The sequence below is a fragment of the Chelmon rostratus genome, chromosome 15 (genome assembly GCF_017976325.1).
Source record: "Chelmon rostratus isolate fCheRos1 chromosome 15, fCheRos1.pri, whole genome shotgun sequence".
In the NCBI taxonomy this organism is placed as follows: domain Eukaryota; kingdom Metazoa; phylum Chordata; class Actinopteri; order Chaetodontiformes; family Chaetodontidae; genus Chelmon; species Chelmon rostratus.
Genome location: NC_055672.1, coordinates 8,492,721 through 8,512,401, shown reverse-complemented (window position 1 = coordinate 8,512,401; position 19,681 = coordinate 8,492,721). Strand labels below are relative to the sequence as shown.

The window sequence follows — 19,681 nt, the reverse complement described above, 5'->3', positions numbered from 1 at the left end:
CACCAACACTACTAAATCATACTTCATTGCTGTTCTGTTCCATCACTACATTTGTTTCTATGTTGCTGACATACTGATAAGTAGAACAGGAAATAGTCATCTTACAGAATGCAGAACTGTTATAAAAGTCCAACTTTGCATCGACGTCCACATATTCAGCATTTGTCATGAAAATCCCTTCCAGCAAATCCACAATAAGCTTCTGAAGAGACATTTCTTTCAATTTTGAAAAGCCATTTTTATTGAAATGATTCAATGTTAGAAGACATTTAATGAACTTCAACTTAGTGTCCTTCAAAACCAAGAAAACAAAAATCAATCATTAAAACACTCCAATAAAGTAACAACTATGACCTCATACATTGTCAAATAAATATTTGCGCCTCCTCTGGTTTAAAATACACCACTTTCACGTATAAATTAAGGCGGAATGCAGTTTATTCTGACTGCCCCTAAAACAATTTCACCTGCATCTTTCATGCAATTCCAACTAGACTGCTGAGAAAACTAAGCAGTAACATAAAACGTCAGTAGAAAAATGAAAAGATAAAAAAAGATGACAGTCCAAAACTACAACAAATTTCAATTACCTGCTTTGAGCAAGTCAGGAAATATTGCACAAAGTTAAGTATTGTGACACAAAAATACCTTTGAAATGCTAAATCAAAAAGCACTTTTAAGACCAAAATCTGAAGCTCGTGACGGGAATATTCGTTTCAGAGGGGGCACACCGATTAACGAGGCATTAAATGAAGCGATCTAGCTTTAAAAGCGAATCCAAACAAGTGCGTACAGGTACTGCTCACAAGAAGCGTTGGCTGCTTGTGACTATCATCAAGTGCTTCCTCTGTTTAATTTGCGGTCAAATCATGAACAAATACAGCGACGATTCTCCACCTTTTAACCATCGTGGTGAACAAGGCGAACTCGTCACAATCATGGACGATAGAAGCGTGTCACTGATCAAGTGAACAAAGCTAAGCGCTCGCTAGTTAAAAGTTATCCTCATTAGAGAAAGATGAGAGCAATGGGTCTGCATGTGAACAGTGTATACTTATTTGCTCTGTTGAAATATCACCACTGATGCACAACTACTCTGTCCTCACTTAAGATAACTACACAGAGTCGACAGATCTAAGTTAATCTAAATGTAAATCAGCCGGGTATCAAAGTGCAGGTTTACCGAGCCGGATGACATGGAACTGAAGCAAAAGTGCCAACTCACAGCTTCAGCATACTAATTATGCTGCACTTCAGTGGTTCACATTCATCTGGCAATCTTAAGAAAGTTGCTTTATGAAATGTCTGCTGGACTCACATTTTCCCTCAACTGCCTGCGTACAGCAGCTAACATTGGTCCACATATTAATTTAAAGCAACATTATGCGACTATTTTACGATTGACTATCCAGCCATGTCTCTTTCGTTCACACTCTGTGCCCTGTAAGCATGTTCTTGCACTACGTAGAAGAGCTTAAAGACGTTATGGCACTAACTGCTGCTGTTACCTAGTTAGCTCAGTTAGCCGGGCGGCTAGCTGACTCTGCCAGGAGCTCGGAGAACAGGGGTCTGAGGTTTTCAGCCATACAGCTGTCTAGATTTTCAACACTGGTGTATACGTGCATTGCAGTAAGAAACCGGAAAAATACCAACTCTTGCATAATGTTGCTTAAGCCAGTCTCACTTAAAGGCCACCCACAGAAACACTTTTTGTAACAGCCTGGTTTTGCTTAATCTGGGATTTTTGTTTTGTCAGCACTGCAGATTCGCTTCTAGAAAAATAACAGAACAAAACTTCAAACCAAATCTAAAAAGGTTAATAAAAAAAAGAAACAAACCAAACAAAACTTTCAGCAAAAGAAACAAAATTTAATGGTTTATGTTCAAAGTGAAACCACCAAAAGAAAGGAAGAAAAGAAAGCAACTCTAAACTGAAATCAATAACAAAGGCCATTAATGTCTCTCCAAACTTGAGATAAGCACTCTGTTAAAACAAGTTTGTAACTTACAGTGTAACAAATAAAAATCTATGCCTTTAGAGAGAAAAAATAAAAGAAAAAAGGTTTCAAATGAAAAGAAATTCAAAATGAAAGAAAAAACAAAACAGCAAACTGAGCCAAAGTGATGTTGCTCTCAGTCGGCATCAGATAATAACCTTAGTACCTCTTCAAAAAACAAAAAAAATGCAAAAAAAGGTTAATTTACCTTGTGAAAATCTGCTCAGAAAACGCTTCTGGTTTAAGGATCAAATCTCTCCCTGCTTTTGGTCCATCTTAATTCCCTACTCATTGACTGGGGGTTCATTTTCTCCTGAAATACAACTTATAATAAAAAGACACTTGACGCAGGGATAACAAAAACATGTCCCTCCACAGCTCTTCTGTTTAAAATGATTAACCTGGCAGGAGGGTCAGATTAACATCAAAAAGACTGATATTCATGGTAAGATAAAACAGTTTAAAAGTGCTTTGCTCTTAGATTAACTCCAGACGGTGAGTGGTATTGTAGGTGTATGTCCACTGAATGATAATTTAAGGCATCTACTGTATTTCTACATATGACGAGGACCCTGAACAGAGCGCCGCTTTTGCAGAATTTAACAACCAACTGGCGACGGGCAAAATACTGTTCTTCGCCTCCTTTAGACTAAATCATCCACAAAAATGTCGACAATTGGAGAACAATCTGCAGGGCTTTCCTCACGCTCCGTATTTTCAGTGCACTGCTATGAACCGTTTGCCTGCCTCCCTCCTTTATCTAGTCCCAACAGTAATACATGCAACACATACATAGTATTTTTGCTTTTTTTTAAGTTAATTTTCAAAAGTTATTTTGGGGGCATCATAGGATTTATGCTTTCTCCATTCCCTCCCTAAAAATTTAAACTACTGAGTGTCCTCAAGCCCCAAGCATGAGTATAAAGATCAAAAAAAGAAAAAAAAAAAACAACAAAAAACAAAACACACTTTTAGACATGTACAAAGGTGCAGAAGAGTGAACGTCTCAGAACTCTGAATACACTAAAACCCAAACGGATGTGTCAGACTTTGCTCTCTGCAATAAAAGCCCAGCACAGGTCATTTCCAGCTCTCCTCTACACCTGATTGTCCAGCTCTCTCTACTTGTGGCCCTTGCTGGTCTTAAAGGACACTTGCAGGATCTTGTCTCCGAGCCGGTAGCCGTTCAGGCTGGTGATGGCCATGGCCGCCTCCTCGTAGTTCGTCATGGTAACGAAGCCGAAGCCCTTGCACTTGTTGGTGTTGAAGTCGCGGATCACCTTCACGTTGGTGACGGCGCCGAAGGGGCCGAACATCTGCCAGAGGATGCTCTCGTCGGCGTCCTGGCCCAGGTTGTAGATGAAGATGCACCAGCCGGAGGTGGAGTTGCCAGGGACGCTAACGCCGCCCATGCTGCCCATGTGGTCAACACCCATGGGGGAGAACCTGGAAATGAGAATATTTAATAGTCCTTTATCAATAATGCTAAAATAGGTCTGACACAACCATAACAGCTTCATTAACGACCTGATCATTTCACGGCTGCAACTAATGATTATGTTTCATTATTGATTAGTCTGTAGATTACTTTCGTTCTACTCAGTGTATGTAAACGTTCGCTTGTCTCACCTAAACCGCTGTGCCTGGTGGTGTAAGGGCCCCCCGAAGCGTCGGGACTGGTTGTGGTAGAGCTGAGAGATGAGCTGCGTGTTCTTCGCCTGGTTTGGGTTGGCAGCAAATTTCACTGTGATCGGCTCAGAGGCTCCAGGGGGTTTCTGGCCATTCAGGTTTTTGACGGCATCCTCTGCTTCTGCCCGCTTGTCAAACCGGATAAAGGCCACTCCGCGGGACACGCCTACGAGAGAGAAGCTGGTGACCACATATTCTGATGCTACTACTTTTTCGATTTGTCACACAAAAGTTGCTTTGTTGATTTCGAAATTTTTGAAAAAAAGCTGGGAAGTCATTCACCTGTCGTACCTGTGGCCTGATCAACAAGTACACGAGAGTTAATTATGTGTCCATAACGTGAAAACATGTCCTCTACATCCTTCTGGGTCATGGACTTTGGCAGGCCGCTGATATACAGGTTGGCATCCTTTATTGTATCAGAGCTGGGCCGTGCATATGAAACCTGGCAACAGGAAGCAACAGTTGCCTGATTAAAACTCTGCTGATACTCACGTAGAAAACAAAGTAACAAAAAAAACTATTAAAATATGAGCACTTATGTCTATCAAACTGTTGACATTTAAACAATTTTCTAGATTTACAGGGGCAATTATATCAGCTGCTTTATAAGTTACAATCATCAACTCATTAATCTGATCCTCTGGTTTTGCCTGTAAAAAATCTTTTTTTGGACTAAAAAGTCATAAAAGAAAACTAAATAAAATGATCAGACAAGCAAACTGTCACTTAAGTGGTTTCAGGTATCAAGTCCTTGGCCTGAGTAAACATGAGTGATGTCAGAAGCATAAAAGAACACTATAGCAACAAAAAAATGAAATTAAACTGATCGAAAAGGGACATCTGCAGGAATTAAATACACTGAATTTGACAGTATGTCAAATTAAATAAGTAAAATTAAAGTCAAACTCAACAGACATGTCAGATAGGGCAGTAAGTGAGCTGTAAAAGCAGTATCACTTCCTCGGGCTGAGATGTACTAGCTAGTTAGCGGACAGCACAGGAGCCACAGGAGTTATATGACATGACATCTTTGGTTTGAGAAGTGTAGAACACCTTATTGCACGTTACCTTGATAGTTTTGGACTGTAGCCTTAGTCCATTCAGTGTACTGATAGCTCTGTCTGCATCACTAGGGTTAAGATAGTTAACAAATCCGTACCCTAAACTGTGGCCTAGAGAAAAAAAAAGGAAAACAATAAAATAAAACAAAAAAACGTTGTATAGTTAAAAAAAATCTGCAAACAAATAAATATTTAAAAACAAAAACAAATCTTAACATTGCATGCTAGTCTAAACAAACAAACAAACAAAACTGTCTACAGTTAAACAGGGTTGGACTGGTTGGAATAAATGAAAAATTTTGTGGTGGTGAAAAAATTTGAGTTAACTACTCCCCAACTCAAGCAGGAAAACAATTTGGGATATCTTTCAAATAAAAATTACATTATAAAATTACAGAGGACAGAGGAGCCAGAAACAGGTCTTTAGTAGATTTACTGCCAATGAAAACATGGTCGTTTGACAATGAGTGACAGGCCAAACTATTCTCTACGTTATTAAGCTGAACCACCACTGACATACTCAGAGGTTGTAGCCACAACTAGCATTTTTGCTAAGTCTGCAACACAAAATCTTTTGCCATTTAAAACAAAATCTTGTGTTTAAGCGTCGATCTGGTCTCTCTCAGGTCTTATCGCTTCAAAGTGTAGCATACCTGCGACTTTGTCTCGAATCAGCTTGGCGGACTCCACCTCTCCGATGCTGCTGAAGAGGCTCCGCAGCTCGTCCTGCGTCATGCTCTGAGGCAGGTAGTTCACTATCAGGTTGGTCTTGGCGTCCTTCCCCTCGTCCCCTCCCATGTGGTCTTCATAACCGTTTGACATGTCATACACCTCCTGTAGGTCGGCCAGGTGGGCCAAAAAACAAAGAGCAAGGTAAGTACACGGGGTAAGCAGAGCTAGAGATGAAACAATTAACTGATTAACCGATTGACAGAAAAATTCTGCCAATATGATTATTGACTAATCAGTTCCGTAATTTTTTAAGCAAAAATGCATCATTTGCAATGCAACATAAACTGGTTGCAATTTGATATTTTCTTTTTTAATGTCTTTGGATTATTTTTTGACTGTTGGTGGAATAAAACAAGCTATTCAAATAGGACACCCTCCTGTGCAAAGGACTAAAAATTAGTAATTAGTTTGCCAAGTGCAGCACATAAAAGTGATCGTTTACTTGGGAAAGTAACTTTTGCCTTACTTTTAAATTAATCGATGCACACAAACACTGATTCAGTCCTGCTGTGGCACATCATAGGACAAGAAAACTGTCAAGTTTGATGCTCCATTTTACCCATTATAAATTTTCTGTCAGGAGGTATTAACACTCTCGACCACCAGAGGGCAGTAGCGACTAGCATTCCTACCTGTGAGCTACACTGACATCATTTTGGTTAGAAAGCAGGTTTTTTAGATAAGGACCTACATAATGCTGGATGTACTATACATGTCAGCCAAGCTTTGTTGCTCAAATGGTGAGAAAATTACAAAAAGCAACTCTAAAAACAAGGTTGTCAATTCTACATCTAGACAGGGAATGACAAAAGGACACTACAGAAAAACAATTCAAACATATTATGTTCATTAGTTAGCTGCTCAGCGGCCAGCAGCACACAGTCAAAACAAAGTGAACAATCAGTATTCCATAGACTTCCTATAATTTATATTCATCAGGTTTCACTGACCTCGCCTCTCCCCTGCTTCCTCAAACGAACCCATTACATCACTGCCAGGGATTCAATAACACACAAACTAGAGCAAACAGTGGGTACAATAGCACAACAGACATGTGCATGCATCTTTGGAGAGGGGAATAAAACTATTTTATCAAATATTTTGATTTCAGGAACTGTTTCATGTTTTCTGCCCACCCGTACCATTAAAAACAGCAACTATTGTATCGCTTCAGTCAATATGAGCATGAGATGAGAAAACAAAGCAAATGAACACGAGAAATTAAGCTATTTGTTGATTGTGCAGAATATTAACTTTGGAGACACTCTAGTTTAGTAGTTTTCAGTCTCTTTTTCCTTCATTTATCACATCAAACTCAAACACCAGAGTCACGCCACAGTAAATACAAAAAATAGCAGGATGACTCTGTGTTGTCATCTCTCTGCTTTTGAAAATTATGTTTAAATTGTGCTGCCATTTTAAAATAGTAATTTGTATAATTTGCTGAATAGCAGTTCTTCAAATGAGGTGGAAACGCAAACAGTTATGTGCAAAGGGGGACTTTATTTACCAATTTAGTTCCACTGATCCCATTGTTCATGTTACTTTTTGGTCAAAAAGGCATGCTGTGTAATTACAGTTTCCACTGCAACAGAAACCAGGGTGAAAAGGTTCAGGGCCACATAATGGTAACTAATTATACTGCACAAGCATGTGACTACATTTATGCTGTGAATTGGTCTCAATGTTGCGGTTTACACTCAGCCATCTTGTAATTTAAACAATGCAGAGCATTGCAATATAAAGGCTACACAAGTTTTACACTGGCATAGCAGGTAAGTCACATGTCAGTCTGGAGTCTCGTCTGATAACCACTCTAAAGGGTCTGAGATTAGTTTAGTTAATGGCCCCAACAATAATGGAGCCAGACTTTAAACTACTTTTTAAAACGCTGCTTCCGCTATCTGTTCAGCAGAGCGTGTCCTCATGGACACATTTGCTGGTGGCTGAAATGGGATCAGGCCTGAAAAGGGAACCAATCCGGCGGTCAACCTAACAGAGGTCCATTCATGCAAGAGAAGGGTTGTGATTGTGTATTCTGGTGGGTAAGATACACTGCCTGAGAGGATGAATGAGAGTCCTGTGTTAAACCAGTAAACATGGGCATAGCCAATGGGAGCTGGCATGTGTGTGTGTTTTTGATTTCTCTTGATGCTCCAACTTTCAACAAATATTCAACTATTGGTTTGAGCAAAGTAATAACAAATCAATGTGTCCAGTCATGACATCATTTCTAGAAATCTATCACAAGGCTCTGTCTGATTTCCAGCATGAATCGTAACTTTACAATGAGTCTTTATTTTTAGTCAACCAACAACACCAAAAATATCTGCTACTATATTCAGTTGATAAATACAAATACTGTGGTACGGTAATGGAAGCTGAGATCCTATACTCACTTTCAAGTACTTAATGTGCCCTCGACGAACTGCCATGAAGACACTTCACTGCTCCTGAAGCTGAAAGGGAATAAGAAAAAAAAAAATCAGACAATCCTACCAAGGTGGCAGCGAGCCAACAAGAAAAAACATTAAGAAAATATACACTTAATAACAACCAGGTGGGTGACAAACAGCTGATGACACTTTTTACTTAATAAGCAAAAACACCACATCACCAGAAGTGTATACTTCATGTGGTTCTCAACTCTTTGAGTGGTCATGAAGAAAAGTTGGATTAAAAGGTTTTAAAGAGGGCGGAAATCAAAGATAACAATTACATAGTATAAATGGGCTCTTTTAGATGAATCACACCCTTAATTTCTGTTTAAAGTACCACCACATTCTGTACAGATGAATGACGTGGTAAAAAACACAATGAAAAAAGGTCTGTGTACCAAATTACAACTGGCATCTTTCTATAGTGACCAGTTTGTAATGTTGTGTATATCACATCATTTCCTACTGAATACAAGACCTGACAACTTGTCATTCACCATGCACGCTGCACTGATGAGCCACATCTGCATTTCCTCTGTAATCAATTAACTGTACATCATAAAATTATTCAGCATGAAACCAGACAGCTAATACTGGTTTGTATGATCTGCAGAAACTGTATAATTTCTAAATGATATCATCCACTCTAGTACAGTGTATCAGTGTTATGTATAGTATCCAGTGGAAAGAGGAGTTTGGACGTGTTGTAAACACACAGTGTGACCTGCTTTATCCGAAAGAGCAACTTTACTCCAACACATCAGCAACACTTGCTCATTCAGAGAGAGCAGCAGTTAGAAAAACGCGTGATATTTCTCCAGTATTTTACAGTGCTACAAACAGGTAGCACTGCCTTCACAGTCACGTCACAGATTGGGCCAACAATGACGTATAACATTATAATTACTACATAATTATCGTTACCGTCTCCAACTCTCCAGAACTCCATTTTAATTGTGCAGTGTTGTTGTTGCTACAGGTCAACTGCATATTTTTTTCACGAGTTTATCTGGAAACGTGTAAAGGCCTGACTGGCGTCACTAGCATTAGCATGCTAGCCATATGCATGCTTACTCGCCTCTCTAACTAACTTGGAAGGGTAAACATATGACGGATAAAAGCAAGACAAGATGTTTCTATTCTCATCAACTTTGCACACAGACAACACGACCACTCGATTTACATTCAGAGGATAGATTCCGTGGCGGTCTCCTGCCGGCTAACGAACGGAGAGCACCGTGGCCCTATTTTGGAGAGCGTCAGATCAATGCATTTCACTCCCCGCGCCTAAACCCCAGCGGCCTGCTAACAGGCCACGGAGGCTAACGTTAGCCGCGGCAAGCTAATCAGGGCCGCGAGAGCGGCATGGCAGCCATTCGCATTTGCTCAACATCGAAATATCGAAGCACACAGCCGAGATGCTTCATGATACGTATGTCAGCGTTTGAAGTCTTACCAGCTTTTAGTGGGGTAGTTTCTGTTTCTGTTCTCTTCTCCTTTTTTTCCCCTTCCTAGCGACGTACACCTCCCTCCAAGTCGGCCTCACGTACGCTGGCGAAGAAAACGAGGAAGGAGCTACGTGAGGAATCCCACCACGCCCACTCACGTCCAGCCACGCCCCTGCAGAAGAGACAGCGTGGTCCACAGCCACGATCAGCATGCGCCTCCAACTGGGTGGGACAGACACATGGAGTTTCGTTAGAAATGTAGGACTGATGCATTTTCAGTTTGTAAGGAATTGTAATCACATGGAGACACGGAGAACGCTATCTTTGTACGCATTAACACACATATTAACCTGACCTAGACTCTATATATGAAGGTCGGGTCAGAAAGAGGGCGAGATCCATCGCCACGGACCCCAGCCACCCGGGCCACAGACTGTTTGTACCGCTTCCATCAGGAAAGCGGTACAGGAACATCCGCACCACCACTAACAGACTGAGGGACAGCTTCTTCCCCAGAGCTGTTAGAGCTATCACCCCCAGCAGCCCCTCACTGCAGTGAGAGACTGTGTGAACTGTGAACACTGCACACCGCACTTTACACCTACACCTACACCTCCACCTGCACCTTCTGTGTACTTGACTTTTATGTACACACATATACTATAATTATATACATTTTAGTATATCAGCACATTTCAGTTTCATTGGCATATTTTATTCTGTCGGTACATTTCACTGTGTATATTTTATATTTTATTCTGCTTGTATGTATATTTTATTCTGTTTGCACATTTCACTTCCATATTTTATTGTTTATTGTTTAGTATATTTTATTGCCTAAGTATATTTTCATTCTGTTATATTTTTAATTGCTTCACGAATATTTTTTTTTATTGCATGTTGGTTTATTTTATTTTATTGTAGTTATCTTAATTAGGGACACGGGGCTACGCCCCGAGTCACTGGCTCCTGCAGCAGAGCAGAGCTGCAGGAGCTGCAGGAGCCAGTGCCTCGGAGCGTAGCCCCGAGTAGCCCCCGAGTCACTTATTACTATCCCGCGCGTTTCTTCTTCTTATTATTATTATTATTATTTTTCATCTTCCTCCAAGTTTTCGTCCCTTAACTCGCCCCGCAGCTTTGAGAAAACCCTCGCAAATTATATATCAAAACGTGCGTATTGTTCGGGATCGGTGTGCTATTACTTACGACGCGAAAAACTGCGATAAATTTCCCATAAGAAATGAATGGGACGGGCGAAAAAAACAAGATTGAAATTGGAGTTTTTCAAACATCTGTAGCTCAGGCATACATTCACCGAGAGACTTCATTTCAACTTTAAAATGTAGACCCAAGTCTGGTCTATTGGTGTGTTCATCCACATTTTGATTGGTCCTATAGTTTTTGATCAGTCACTGTTCAATGACAGTGATCGTTTGGCGGGAAATTTTGAGATTATAATGGGTGTGTATTGCGCGGAATGTTCGTGCTAGAGTGCGTGCTAGAGTGGCACAGAGTCTAAAAACGATCTGAAAATCTTCTCTTTTTCTCGTCGCTACGGCCACAAATTACACTCTACACGCATAATTTTGGGATCAGTTTGTAGACAAACTTGTCCTCTTTCGTGTGATGTCCTCGAAAAAGCCGAGAGACTTACTGAATTTAAATAGTGAGACGTTTTGTGCAGCCAGCGCCCTCCTGTTCTCCCATTAAGTCCCATGTTAAAATTCAGAGCTGTTTTGTGAGCAAAGCAGAAATGCCTCCTGTCTTTAGATCGCCATAAAACGAAAAGTTGTTGTGTCAGGAATAAAACGAGGAGATGGTCGGACTCAGGAAGTTCTCGGGAGTCCGATGATCTATAGTACACTCTGATACGAGGTACGGTTCTCTCACCAGAGGATTTAGTTCAGGAGGTTCGCCGAACCCAAATCTCACTGCATACAATACAAACTCCTGTTCTCTGAGTCGCAGAGTCTTTTTAAGTCGACCATTTTGTCATTTTTCTAAAGAATATCTGGACATAAAACACACGTACATCTGGCCCAGACTTGTCCGCATCTCACAGTGTAATCGTTTTTTTGATAGCAGCTACGGTTTTGACACAATCGCAAGTTGTTCGGAAGAAACCGACAGCGAAAAAGCCGCTTTTCAAGGGAAGAGTTTAACAGGTGCAACTGTCATTTACACACACACCGGTCAATAACCCACGCACACACATCTGCAGGACAACAAGCCTGAGAATGATTATCTTAACGAGCTCAGTCAAAACAAGGGCATTGTTTGAAAACAATCTCCATCCAACAAACAGTTAAACTCAGCTTCACCAAGCGCTTTGCCAAAAAGGTTGAGACAGTAGTCACACAAACACACACACAAGCAGGGCTAACCAACAGCTAAAAAGTGATTAAAAACAAGCACGTCAAAACTGAACAGGAACAGGTAAAAAGTGGGAGAGGTAGAGAGGTAATTATCAGCAGGTGGGGCAGAAGTTACACACGCACACAAACAAACACACACACACACACACATTCAGACACACATATACCAGACACATCTCCATGTAGGAGCTGGTTGGGCTGCTTGTGTAGTTCAAGCAGACACACACACACAAACAGACGAAGACACACACATACGCAGTCACACACAACGACAGATACATAAACACACACACACAGACAAATGCATAATGAAAACCCCATCCCCCCGCCCCCTTGTTAACGCCGTTAGCTCTGTTAGCTCTGTTAGCACAGTTAGCTCTGTTAGCGCTAGCGCCGTTAGCTATATTCGCACCTTTAGCTGTTAGCTCAGTTAGTGTTAGCTCTGTTAGCTCCGTTAGCATTAGCTCCATTCATGTTTATTGATTCAGTTCATTAATTCATGTTAACAGAGACATGAAGCAGAGGAGAGAAGCAGACACAGACAGCTGAGGTGATCAACAGAGACAGACAAGGAGAAAGCCACAGAAACACAGCTGAGAGCAATTCATTAATCAGGGACTGACTACCTCTGATATCTGCCGTTTTCTCAATTTGCAGCCTTTTTCAATTGTCCGCTGCTTCGCCATAGTTTCTCCTAGAGACTTCATTCAAACTTTAAAACGTAGATAATTTTGTCGGCTCAAAATGACCCTCGGCACATTTTGATATCTCTTACGGTTTTCGAGCTATGACCATCGAAGGCCGACGTAAGACGCAAACAACTGCGATAAATTTCCCATAAGAAATGAATGGGGAAATTTCCTCAAATTTCAGCCTTTTTCAATTGTCCGCTGCTCGGCCATACTTTGTCCTAGAGACTTCATTCAAACTTTAAAATGTAGATAATTTTGTCGGCTCGAACACACCCCGTGTCCCTTTCAAAATTTCCCAGAGGGAATTTTCTAGTTTTATTCACTCTTTCTAGTCTTATCTTTCTTACCATCTAACATGGGGGTTGCAATGAAAATTTCATTGACATGTGCAATGACAATAAAGACTCTTGAATCTTGAATCTTGAATTAACATGGATTAATTGGAATGAACTATGTAGTAACAGACATATCAGATATCTTTTGAAAGGCTTGCTGCAACATAAATACTGCATCAGTCATAAAGTTGACCCTGATATTGTGTTTGACCTCTTAAGATTTAGGAATATAATTAACGTTGTTTAATCACATTCATACTTGATTATTTCTTCTAAATTTAAAGAGGATTATTTGCAAATTGACCACCAAACAAAAGAAATGCATATTTTTTCATGTACATTAAACATGAAATACACCCTTGTTTGCTGTTGCTTGCTTTATGGTGATATTATTCACTTTCATCAAATGCGCAAGCCCAGTTTGTGGTAAAGGGAGGGATTACTATTTCAGAATATTACAGGTAAAAACTGATTAATTTTGCAGAAATAATCAGGCTAAACTAATCATTTTGGAAGTACTTTAATTATCTGATGAAGTCGCCATTATGATACAAAGACTAGAGTGCAATTTGAAACTCATCTTAACACAAAATAGAGTATGATGTAGGTTAATCAGTGTGTTGAGGAACACATACTAGGTACATTGTAACATACTCTCATTTTATGGACAATACAGTGAGTGCATATTGAGCAAGACAAGGAATGTGGCAGATACAAATGTAAATGTAGTCAGTTACTGAATACAAATTCAAAGGTAATTTTTGTAATTAGTAACGTAATCTATTCGATGACAAAGTGTCATGCCCTCCGCTTCGGGCTCCACCCAGTGGAGTATTCTGTTACCCTGTTCCTGCTCATTCCCACTGGCTGGGGGCGCGCCTGTTTCCAATCTGGAATCAACTGATGATCACAGCTGTGGCACTGCAACCTATGTTTTAAGAAGCCAGCTGACCACGACTCGACGCCGGATTGTAAAAGTTCTTCAGTCAGTCTGTCTGTATTTGCCTAGCACTTTTGTCCTCTGGCTTTTGAATGGTTCTGCTCTAACCCTGATTTGTTTGTGATCCAGATACCCTCCTCCCCGCTGCATCTCATCTCCTGCAATTGCTCAACCTGCTCCGCTGCTTCTACTGGCTCCTGTTCCACCTTCATCTACCCTCACCCTCCGTCATCCAGGAGTTGTTCCTGCCCTCCATTCCAGTCAGTCTACTCCGGCTCTGTTACTAATTCCAGTGTGCTTGTGCTTACCATTTCTGTTCGTCCTTACAATAAACCTAGGTCAGGGATTTTGTGTTAAGTATCTAGTATCTCCGTTCTGGTTAGGTTTAGTGTTGTGTTAGGTAGTTTTACCTCAGTTATCCACCAGCCTGTTAGAGGACTGTGTTGGCTTTCAGTTCATTGTTTGTTGGTTTTTTCCTATGCCTGACCTGCATAGCGTTTTGTGTTGAAATAATAAATCATATATATATATTGCCCTCCTTGTGTCTGCCGAGTCTTGTGTCTGCACCTGAGCCTCTGAGTCCTGAAGTGTGACACAAAGGAAATTAAAGTGTGTCTGAATGCATTTGGATTATTTCAAAACAAAACATTGTAAATATTCAATATATTAATCTAAAAAAAGACAAAAAATGTAATTCTGCAAATATTCATTTTTCTCTTTAAACATCTCAAAACATTTTTTATGCAAATAAAATGTATTTTGCATGTTCAGCATTTACACTTGGTTGTTTTTCATTGGTTACCATGAAAAAAGTTTCCTAATTTTGAAATTGTCATATTTTAAAGACACGATCAAAAACGTAATCAAGTAATCCTTGACAATGAAGCATGATCTCATTGCACATTCTATTTCAATCATAGTCTGGGCTGATTATAGTTACTTATTTTCAGAACCTGTGTACATAATCCTGATTACATGTAATCCATTTAAAGCAATAAACATCTTCCTGTAAACCACACTCACCTTTTTGGCAACAGAATGATCAATAATTAACTAATTTTACCACTTTCAGTTAACATGTTTTGCAGTGTGCTGGAGTAAATCTGTATGAATCAGCAGTAGTGTTGCAGGTGAGAGGACCACAGCACAGCTACAATCACTCTGACAATAATCCTGATTATAGTTAACAATATGATATATATAGTGTCTTCATCTTTTGCCCAGCACTTCATATTCCATTAATGGTTGGTCCATCATCAGCTGTGCCACCGTCAGAAGCAAAACAACCTGCATGATTCGAGGACAGAAAGGAGAGGAGGATTCTGGTTAGCTTCCAAATTTAAAAAAGTGCTCAGTAATTACCTTCTGATATTTAGCAGATTATTTTTTTCATTAGAAATTAAATGTCACAGTACTGCAGTGTGCAATTATCAGAATGTACTTAAACTAACACTTAAAGCTGCACCATATATTTATTTTTCCAGTGGCTCAAGTGTCATTTGAAAGAAGTCACTTGCAGCAAAGAATCCATAGAGAATTTTCACCTCACTGTATAGTTCCTCTCAGCTCTTAGGAGCTTTTTGTCATCTTTCAATTCATTGTTTGGGTATTACGATTCAATCTAGCTGCTGTTTTCAGCCCTGGTTCAAGCAACAACTGGCTGTTTTCAGTCAGAGAGCCCTGAAAATTAACTTCATGTATCATTAATGAATATAGAAAGTAATCATTTGTGGCAGCCATAGTACGTTAACTAGCTCATACCAAACAGCAGACAGACACTGTTAGCGAGTTTCTGGTGAACATACTGCACAGTAGTGGAGTATTTAGCAGCTAAAGAGCCAGATATTTCCCTAAGGAGATGGTGGAGACCAAAAATAGAGCTAAAAGGAGACTGAATACTGGATTTGAATTCACTGGTTGGTCAGAAACATGACAAATTAATGCTAATGTTGCTCTGCTGGATATGCTGGATGTGTAAATCCTAAAATATCATGAAGTCTTTCGCACCTCCAACAGAAAAACCAGCAGGGAGCTCCACATGATTAAACTCAGCACAAACTGTAAGGCGATCTGCAACTTCACCTGGCAGCCCTGAAAGAGGGAGAGACATTTAAAAAGAAAGACAGAGAAACAGAGGGATCCAATCACACCCATTCCTGCTGGGGCTTTATCCTGTTTATGAGTGCAGCATTTTGGGAATACCCGTGTGTAGAGCTGCCATGGCTGGTCCACAGTGCCATTGCAGGAGGGGAAAGTAGAGTTGCAGCAGCTGTGTGGAACCGAGAGCCTTCCAGTACAATTAAACCATGACGTTTCAAACCAGTCCTTGTAGTCGTGGACACCACAGCACTGCAACTAATAGGAATTAAAAGACAAAACACTTGATCGCCATCAATCAGAATAAAACTGACCTGCAAGAGAACTTCAGTTTAAGTGAAAGTAAGTGCAGGATTTTGGTTGAATGGATGGCTTGTAGCCTGATGTTTGGGCTTTTTGGACATCAGGTGGAGTACATGAGGGACAGCTATCACAGCTGTATGTAACATAAGATCAATAGCTCAAATAGCTCTCAAGCATACTCTTGTTTAAGCCTAAATATGCTTTTAATGGAGAAACATATGGGAGATATCTATTGACATTACACAGCCTCTAGTGGCTGTTAGAGGAAATGCAGCCTAAGGTGCTTGACTACTGGGTTCAACACTCATATATAGTTGTTGCTGCTTGTGTTCATATCCCTGCTACTTGTTGTCATTTGCTAAAGTAAATGACTGACTATCAAAAATGTTCAGGTAGGAGGACTTCCTGGACTCAAACTGAGTTTGTTTGAGGTGCTCTTTGGATGAGGATACATGCAGACACAGAAATCAGAAGGCAACTCCAGGCACTCTCTTTTTAAACATTAAAAAGGCTTCAGTGTCATGGCCTGGTCATGTTAGACCTTAAAATAAACTCTAACACACTTCAGCACCTAGGCTTCATCCGGGAGTAAAACAGGTCTCATTAAACACCATCAGGAATCTTATACTTGGACTTGGTGGTGTAGAGCATGTAGACTTCTACAAATTCCAGTAGATGGCGTCATTGCATTTCATTTCATTTCACCAAATCGCAAGAATTCTGACTGAGCACAAACCTCTTCTTGTATAGCATCGACTGCTCGAGAGTTGGCATCCTGGCTGCTGCCTGTGTATTTCTGAAACACTCCACTGAGGGGAGCAGTCTCCGAGTCCAGCTAGGCAAGAAGGAAGTGCACACAAGGAAAGTCAATGTGCAACCCCCCCAAAATAATATGCAGTGTCACATGTGTTATTGTGTAAGTTGAATACCTTTGTCGAGTGAAAATAAGCCAAGGCTGAAGCCGTACTCTCTAGACAGAAGGTCAAAACTAGTAGATAGACAAACTGGAGAAGAAAACACTTCATTATGTATAGTCCAAACACTGATGTACACACACACACACACACACACACACACACACACACACACACACACACACACACACACACACACACACACACACACTACCTTACCAGTCCCTGCAGAAAGGTGGAATCCCTGTGGCTCAGCCAGGAGCCGAGGCATCCGGCGGCCACTAACAGCACAGCGCTGGCGAGAGCGAGGACAGCTGGCAGGATGATGTAGGTGTGAGAGAGAAATAAGATGCTCTGTGTGTACTTCATCAGCAAGTAGGCTCCACTCAGGCCCACCACCAACCCCACCACCTGGTGAATGAAAGAGTGATATCAGAGTGATTTTGGAAGACAGGATGGTTCTTCAAGGCTTTATGTGATTTCAACACCTATAAGCTCTGTAAGGACCACTCATCAGTCCCCTTGATGATGATAAATATCATATTTATTTATTTACTCATGGATTTGGTGGTAGTTTAATTTGGCACCTAGAATTCTACATTAATGTCCTTCAGTCAATGACCACAAAAAAACACAGTAAAGTCTTTGACTTTACTGTGTTGTCCTTGACATTTTGTAGACCTGAGGTTCTCCCTGTCATTACATTCAACCTATCAGGCACTAAGATATGAGGCTGGAGCCAGAACATGCTTAGCTTAGCTTCGCATAAAGACTGGAAACAGTGAGAGACAGCTTACCTGGCTCTGTCCAAAGGGAATGAAAAATCGTTCTGATATCGCCCTGTTGGAGTTTTTCCTACAACTTCATAATTTACGTTGCTGCAGGACCATCAGTGGACCCAATAGAGATAGAGAGAAAGTCATGGTGGATGAAGCACAGAGCCTGAGAGAGTGGAGTTAGTGTCTTGTGTGAAACCTAGTGTTATATTATTGAACTTGAAGTGTAAAAACAGGACCCCCTGTAAAACTGGAGCTTCATGTTTTTGGTTGTATGCATGTAACAGTCCCATTAGCGATCTTTAGAGGTGTTGGCAGGCAGATTTTGACACCTCTGACCAGAGCCAGGTGAGCTTTTTTTTCCCCATTTCTAGTCTGTATGCTAAGCTAAGACATAACATGCCCTGACCTCAGCTTCATATGGCATTTACCAAAGAGAAAATGAGAGCAGTGTCAATCATTAACTTTAACAGCAAAGCAAATACATGTATTTCCCAAAATGTTAAACTATTCCATCCTAAAAACAATTCATCTATTCAGTTCAATTAATTCTAGTGTACTTGTTTAGTGATGATTTACCAGTTGAAATAGAATCTCATGCTTTGAGGACAATATTTAGTCTCTCCAAACAGCTCACCAATTAAATGGAGACACCGAACAGAAAGAGAGAGATTGTAGAGAGATTTTGTCTAAAGTATGCTAAAAAATAAAACATCTGATTGCTGTTAAATTTTTTAAAACTGAGGATCGAAATGAACTGTCACTGCTGCCATGAGCATGAGAGAGAGAGAGTCCCTGCGACTGCCCTCAAGCTGTGTGTGTGATCCCTCATATTATTATTATAATTATTTTTACAAACTCTAAAATCTCAAAGAACATGCCATAAGCTTATTACAATATGACTTAGTAAGAGTTAGAGAATAGAAATTAAACATTATCAAGTCAAGTAAAAAAAAAAACAAAAAACGATAAAACAGCTCACATTATGAAATTAAGTGCTTTCTTCTAAACAGATGTGTGTTTAAAGATATTACAGAGAAAAAGTGGATTCATCTCCAGGTTTGTGCGCACTGCAATATCAGCTACTCAAACCGTTCTTCAAGTCAGTTCCCGTCTACAAAAAATGCCACATTCACTCATGTGTCACATGACATGTGGCAACTGAGGGTCAATCATAACCTGCATGTGTATTAAACATTCATACACAAGAAGAGAGCTGATTTATTCAGTGTGAGGCTTCTTATTTCTAATTGGAATAAATATCGAGTTGGAATAAACGAAAACTCCATGACTACCTGCATCTTATCATCATTGGGAATATGTATTGGCAGAATACATACCCACAAAAGTTGACACATCAACTGAAGTATTGTTTTGGTCGTTTTTCTCCGATCACTCATTTTCACAGTTGAAGCGCTGCGAGGAAGGAGCGCGCAACCCACACACGCGCTGAAACGACGACGGCGCAGTCATACGTGAACCGCGAAGGCTCCGCGTAAAGAGACACAGTCCGTGCGATGAAGCGGGCAGACACGTGATGGTCTTTACAGAGCTCTGATGCAGACTGGCGCAACTTTACTTCCGCGAAGGCCAAAGATCAACTTCCCCAGCGAACGCGGAAGCATCTGTGTGCTTGGAGTTGGCAGGACAAGACAACGACCTCAGCCGTGTCCTGTGCAGTGAAAACCATGCATGCCCAAATTTGGTTATTTTGAAAGTTTTTTTTTTTCTCATATGCCATTTTATTTAATGGGTGGAGATAATTCTCCACCCATAAAATAATTCAAGATGAAAACAAAGCTGAGTTTCTGAGCTCATGAAAAGTTAACTTTTGAAATGAGAGAGAGAAATGTGGTTCTCACAGGACAGTGACCCAGTAAA

At 40.4% G+C, this 19,681-nt stretch overlaps 2 protein-coding genes and 2 gene segments (V, D, J or C); 1 reads left to right on the top strand and 3 right to left on the bottom strand.

Moving 5' to 3' along the window:
• The window catches only part of LOC121618830, a 67,744-nt gene that overhangs the window by 21,560 nt on the left and 26,503 nt on the right, over positions 1–19,681 (top strand).
• The window catches only part of LOC121618831, a 57,237-nt gene that overhangs the window by 20,509 nt on the left and 17,047 nt on the right, over positions 1–19,681 (bottom strand).
• Positions 224–9,684, bottom strand: elavl1a (ELAV like RNA binding protein 1a). 4 transcript variants are annotated; one of them, XM_041954463.1, is made up of 7 exons: positions 9,377–9,684; positions 7,882–7,941; positions 5,404–5,584; positions 4,758–4,861; positions 3,978–4,131; positions 3,627–3,852; positions 224–3,443 (listed from the first exon to the last, which is right to left on the bottom strand). In XM_041954463.1, exons 2-7 carry the CDS (start codon positions 7,915–7,917, stop codon positions 3,119–3,121), a joined length of 1,026 nt encoding a protein of 341 aa, XP_041810397.1. In that variant the 5' UTR covers positions 7,918–7,941; positions 9,377–9,684; the 3' UTR covers positions 224–3,118. The 4 variants fall into 4 exon arrangements, with proteins under 4 accessions (XP_041810397.1, XP_041810395.1, XP_041810396.1 ...); XM_041954461.1 differs by having other exon boundaries at positions 5,404–5,596; positions 9,377–9,683; XM_041954462.1 differs by having other exon boundaries at positions 3,969–4,131; positions 9,377–9,680.
• Positions 13,304–19,342, bottom strand: tspan37 (tetraspanin 37). The gene is made up of 7 exons (XM_041954464.1): positions 19,141–19,342; positions 17,244–17,435; positions 17,040–17,114; positions 16,847–16,945; positions 15,913–16,065; positions 15,718–15,801; positions 13,304–14,997 (listed from the first exon to the last, which is right to left on the bottom strand). The coding sequence occupies exons 1-7, from the start codon at positions 19,198–19,200 to the stop codon at positions 14,920–14,922; spliced, it is 741 nt and encodes a 246-aa protein (XP_041810398.1). The 5' UTR covers positions 19,201–19,342; the 3' UTR covers positions 13,304–14,919.

Excerpts from the sequence above, each read along its gene's own strand:
- elavl1a (XM_041954459.1), bottom strand. The coding sequence starts at position 7,917 with ATGGCAGTTCGTCGAGGGCACATTAAGTACTTGAAA. Across the intron at positions 4,132-4,757 it reads TACAGTCCAAAACTATCAAG|GTTTCATATGCACGGCCCAG; the intron begins GTAACGTGCAAT and ends TCCTGTTGCCAG. Across the intron at positions 3,853-3,968 it reads TCAGGCCACAGGTACGACAG|GCGTGTCCCGCGGAGTGGCC; the intron begins GTGAATGACTTC and ends TCTCTCTCGTAG.
- tspan37 (XM_041954464.1), bottom strand. The coding sequence starts at position 19,200 with ATGAGTGATCGGAGAAAAACGACCAAAACAATACTTCAGTTGATGTGT. Across the intron at positions 16,946-17,039 it reads CTTATTTTCACTCGACAAAG|CTGGACTCGGAGACTGCTCC; the intron begins GTATTCAACTTA and ends CTTCTTGCCTAG. Across the intron at positions 14,998-15,717 it reads TGCTGGTTTTTCTGTTGGAG|GTTGTTTTGCTTCTGACGGT; the intron begins GTGCGAAAGACT and ends CGAATCATGCAG.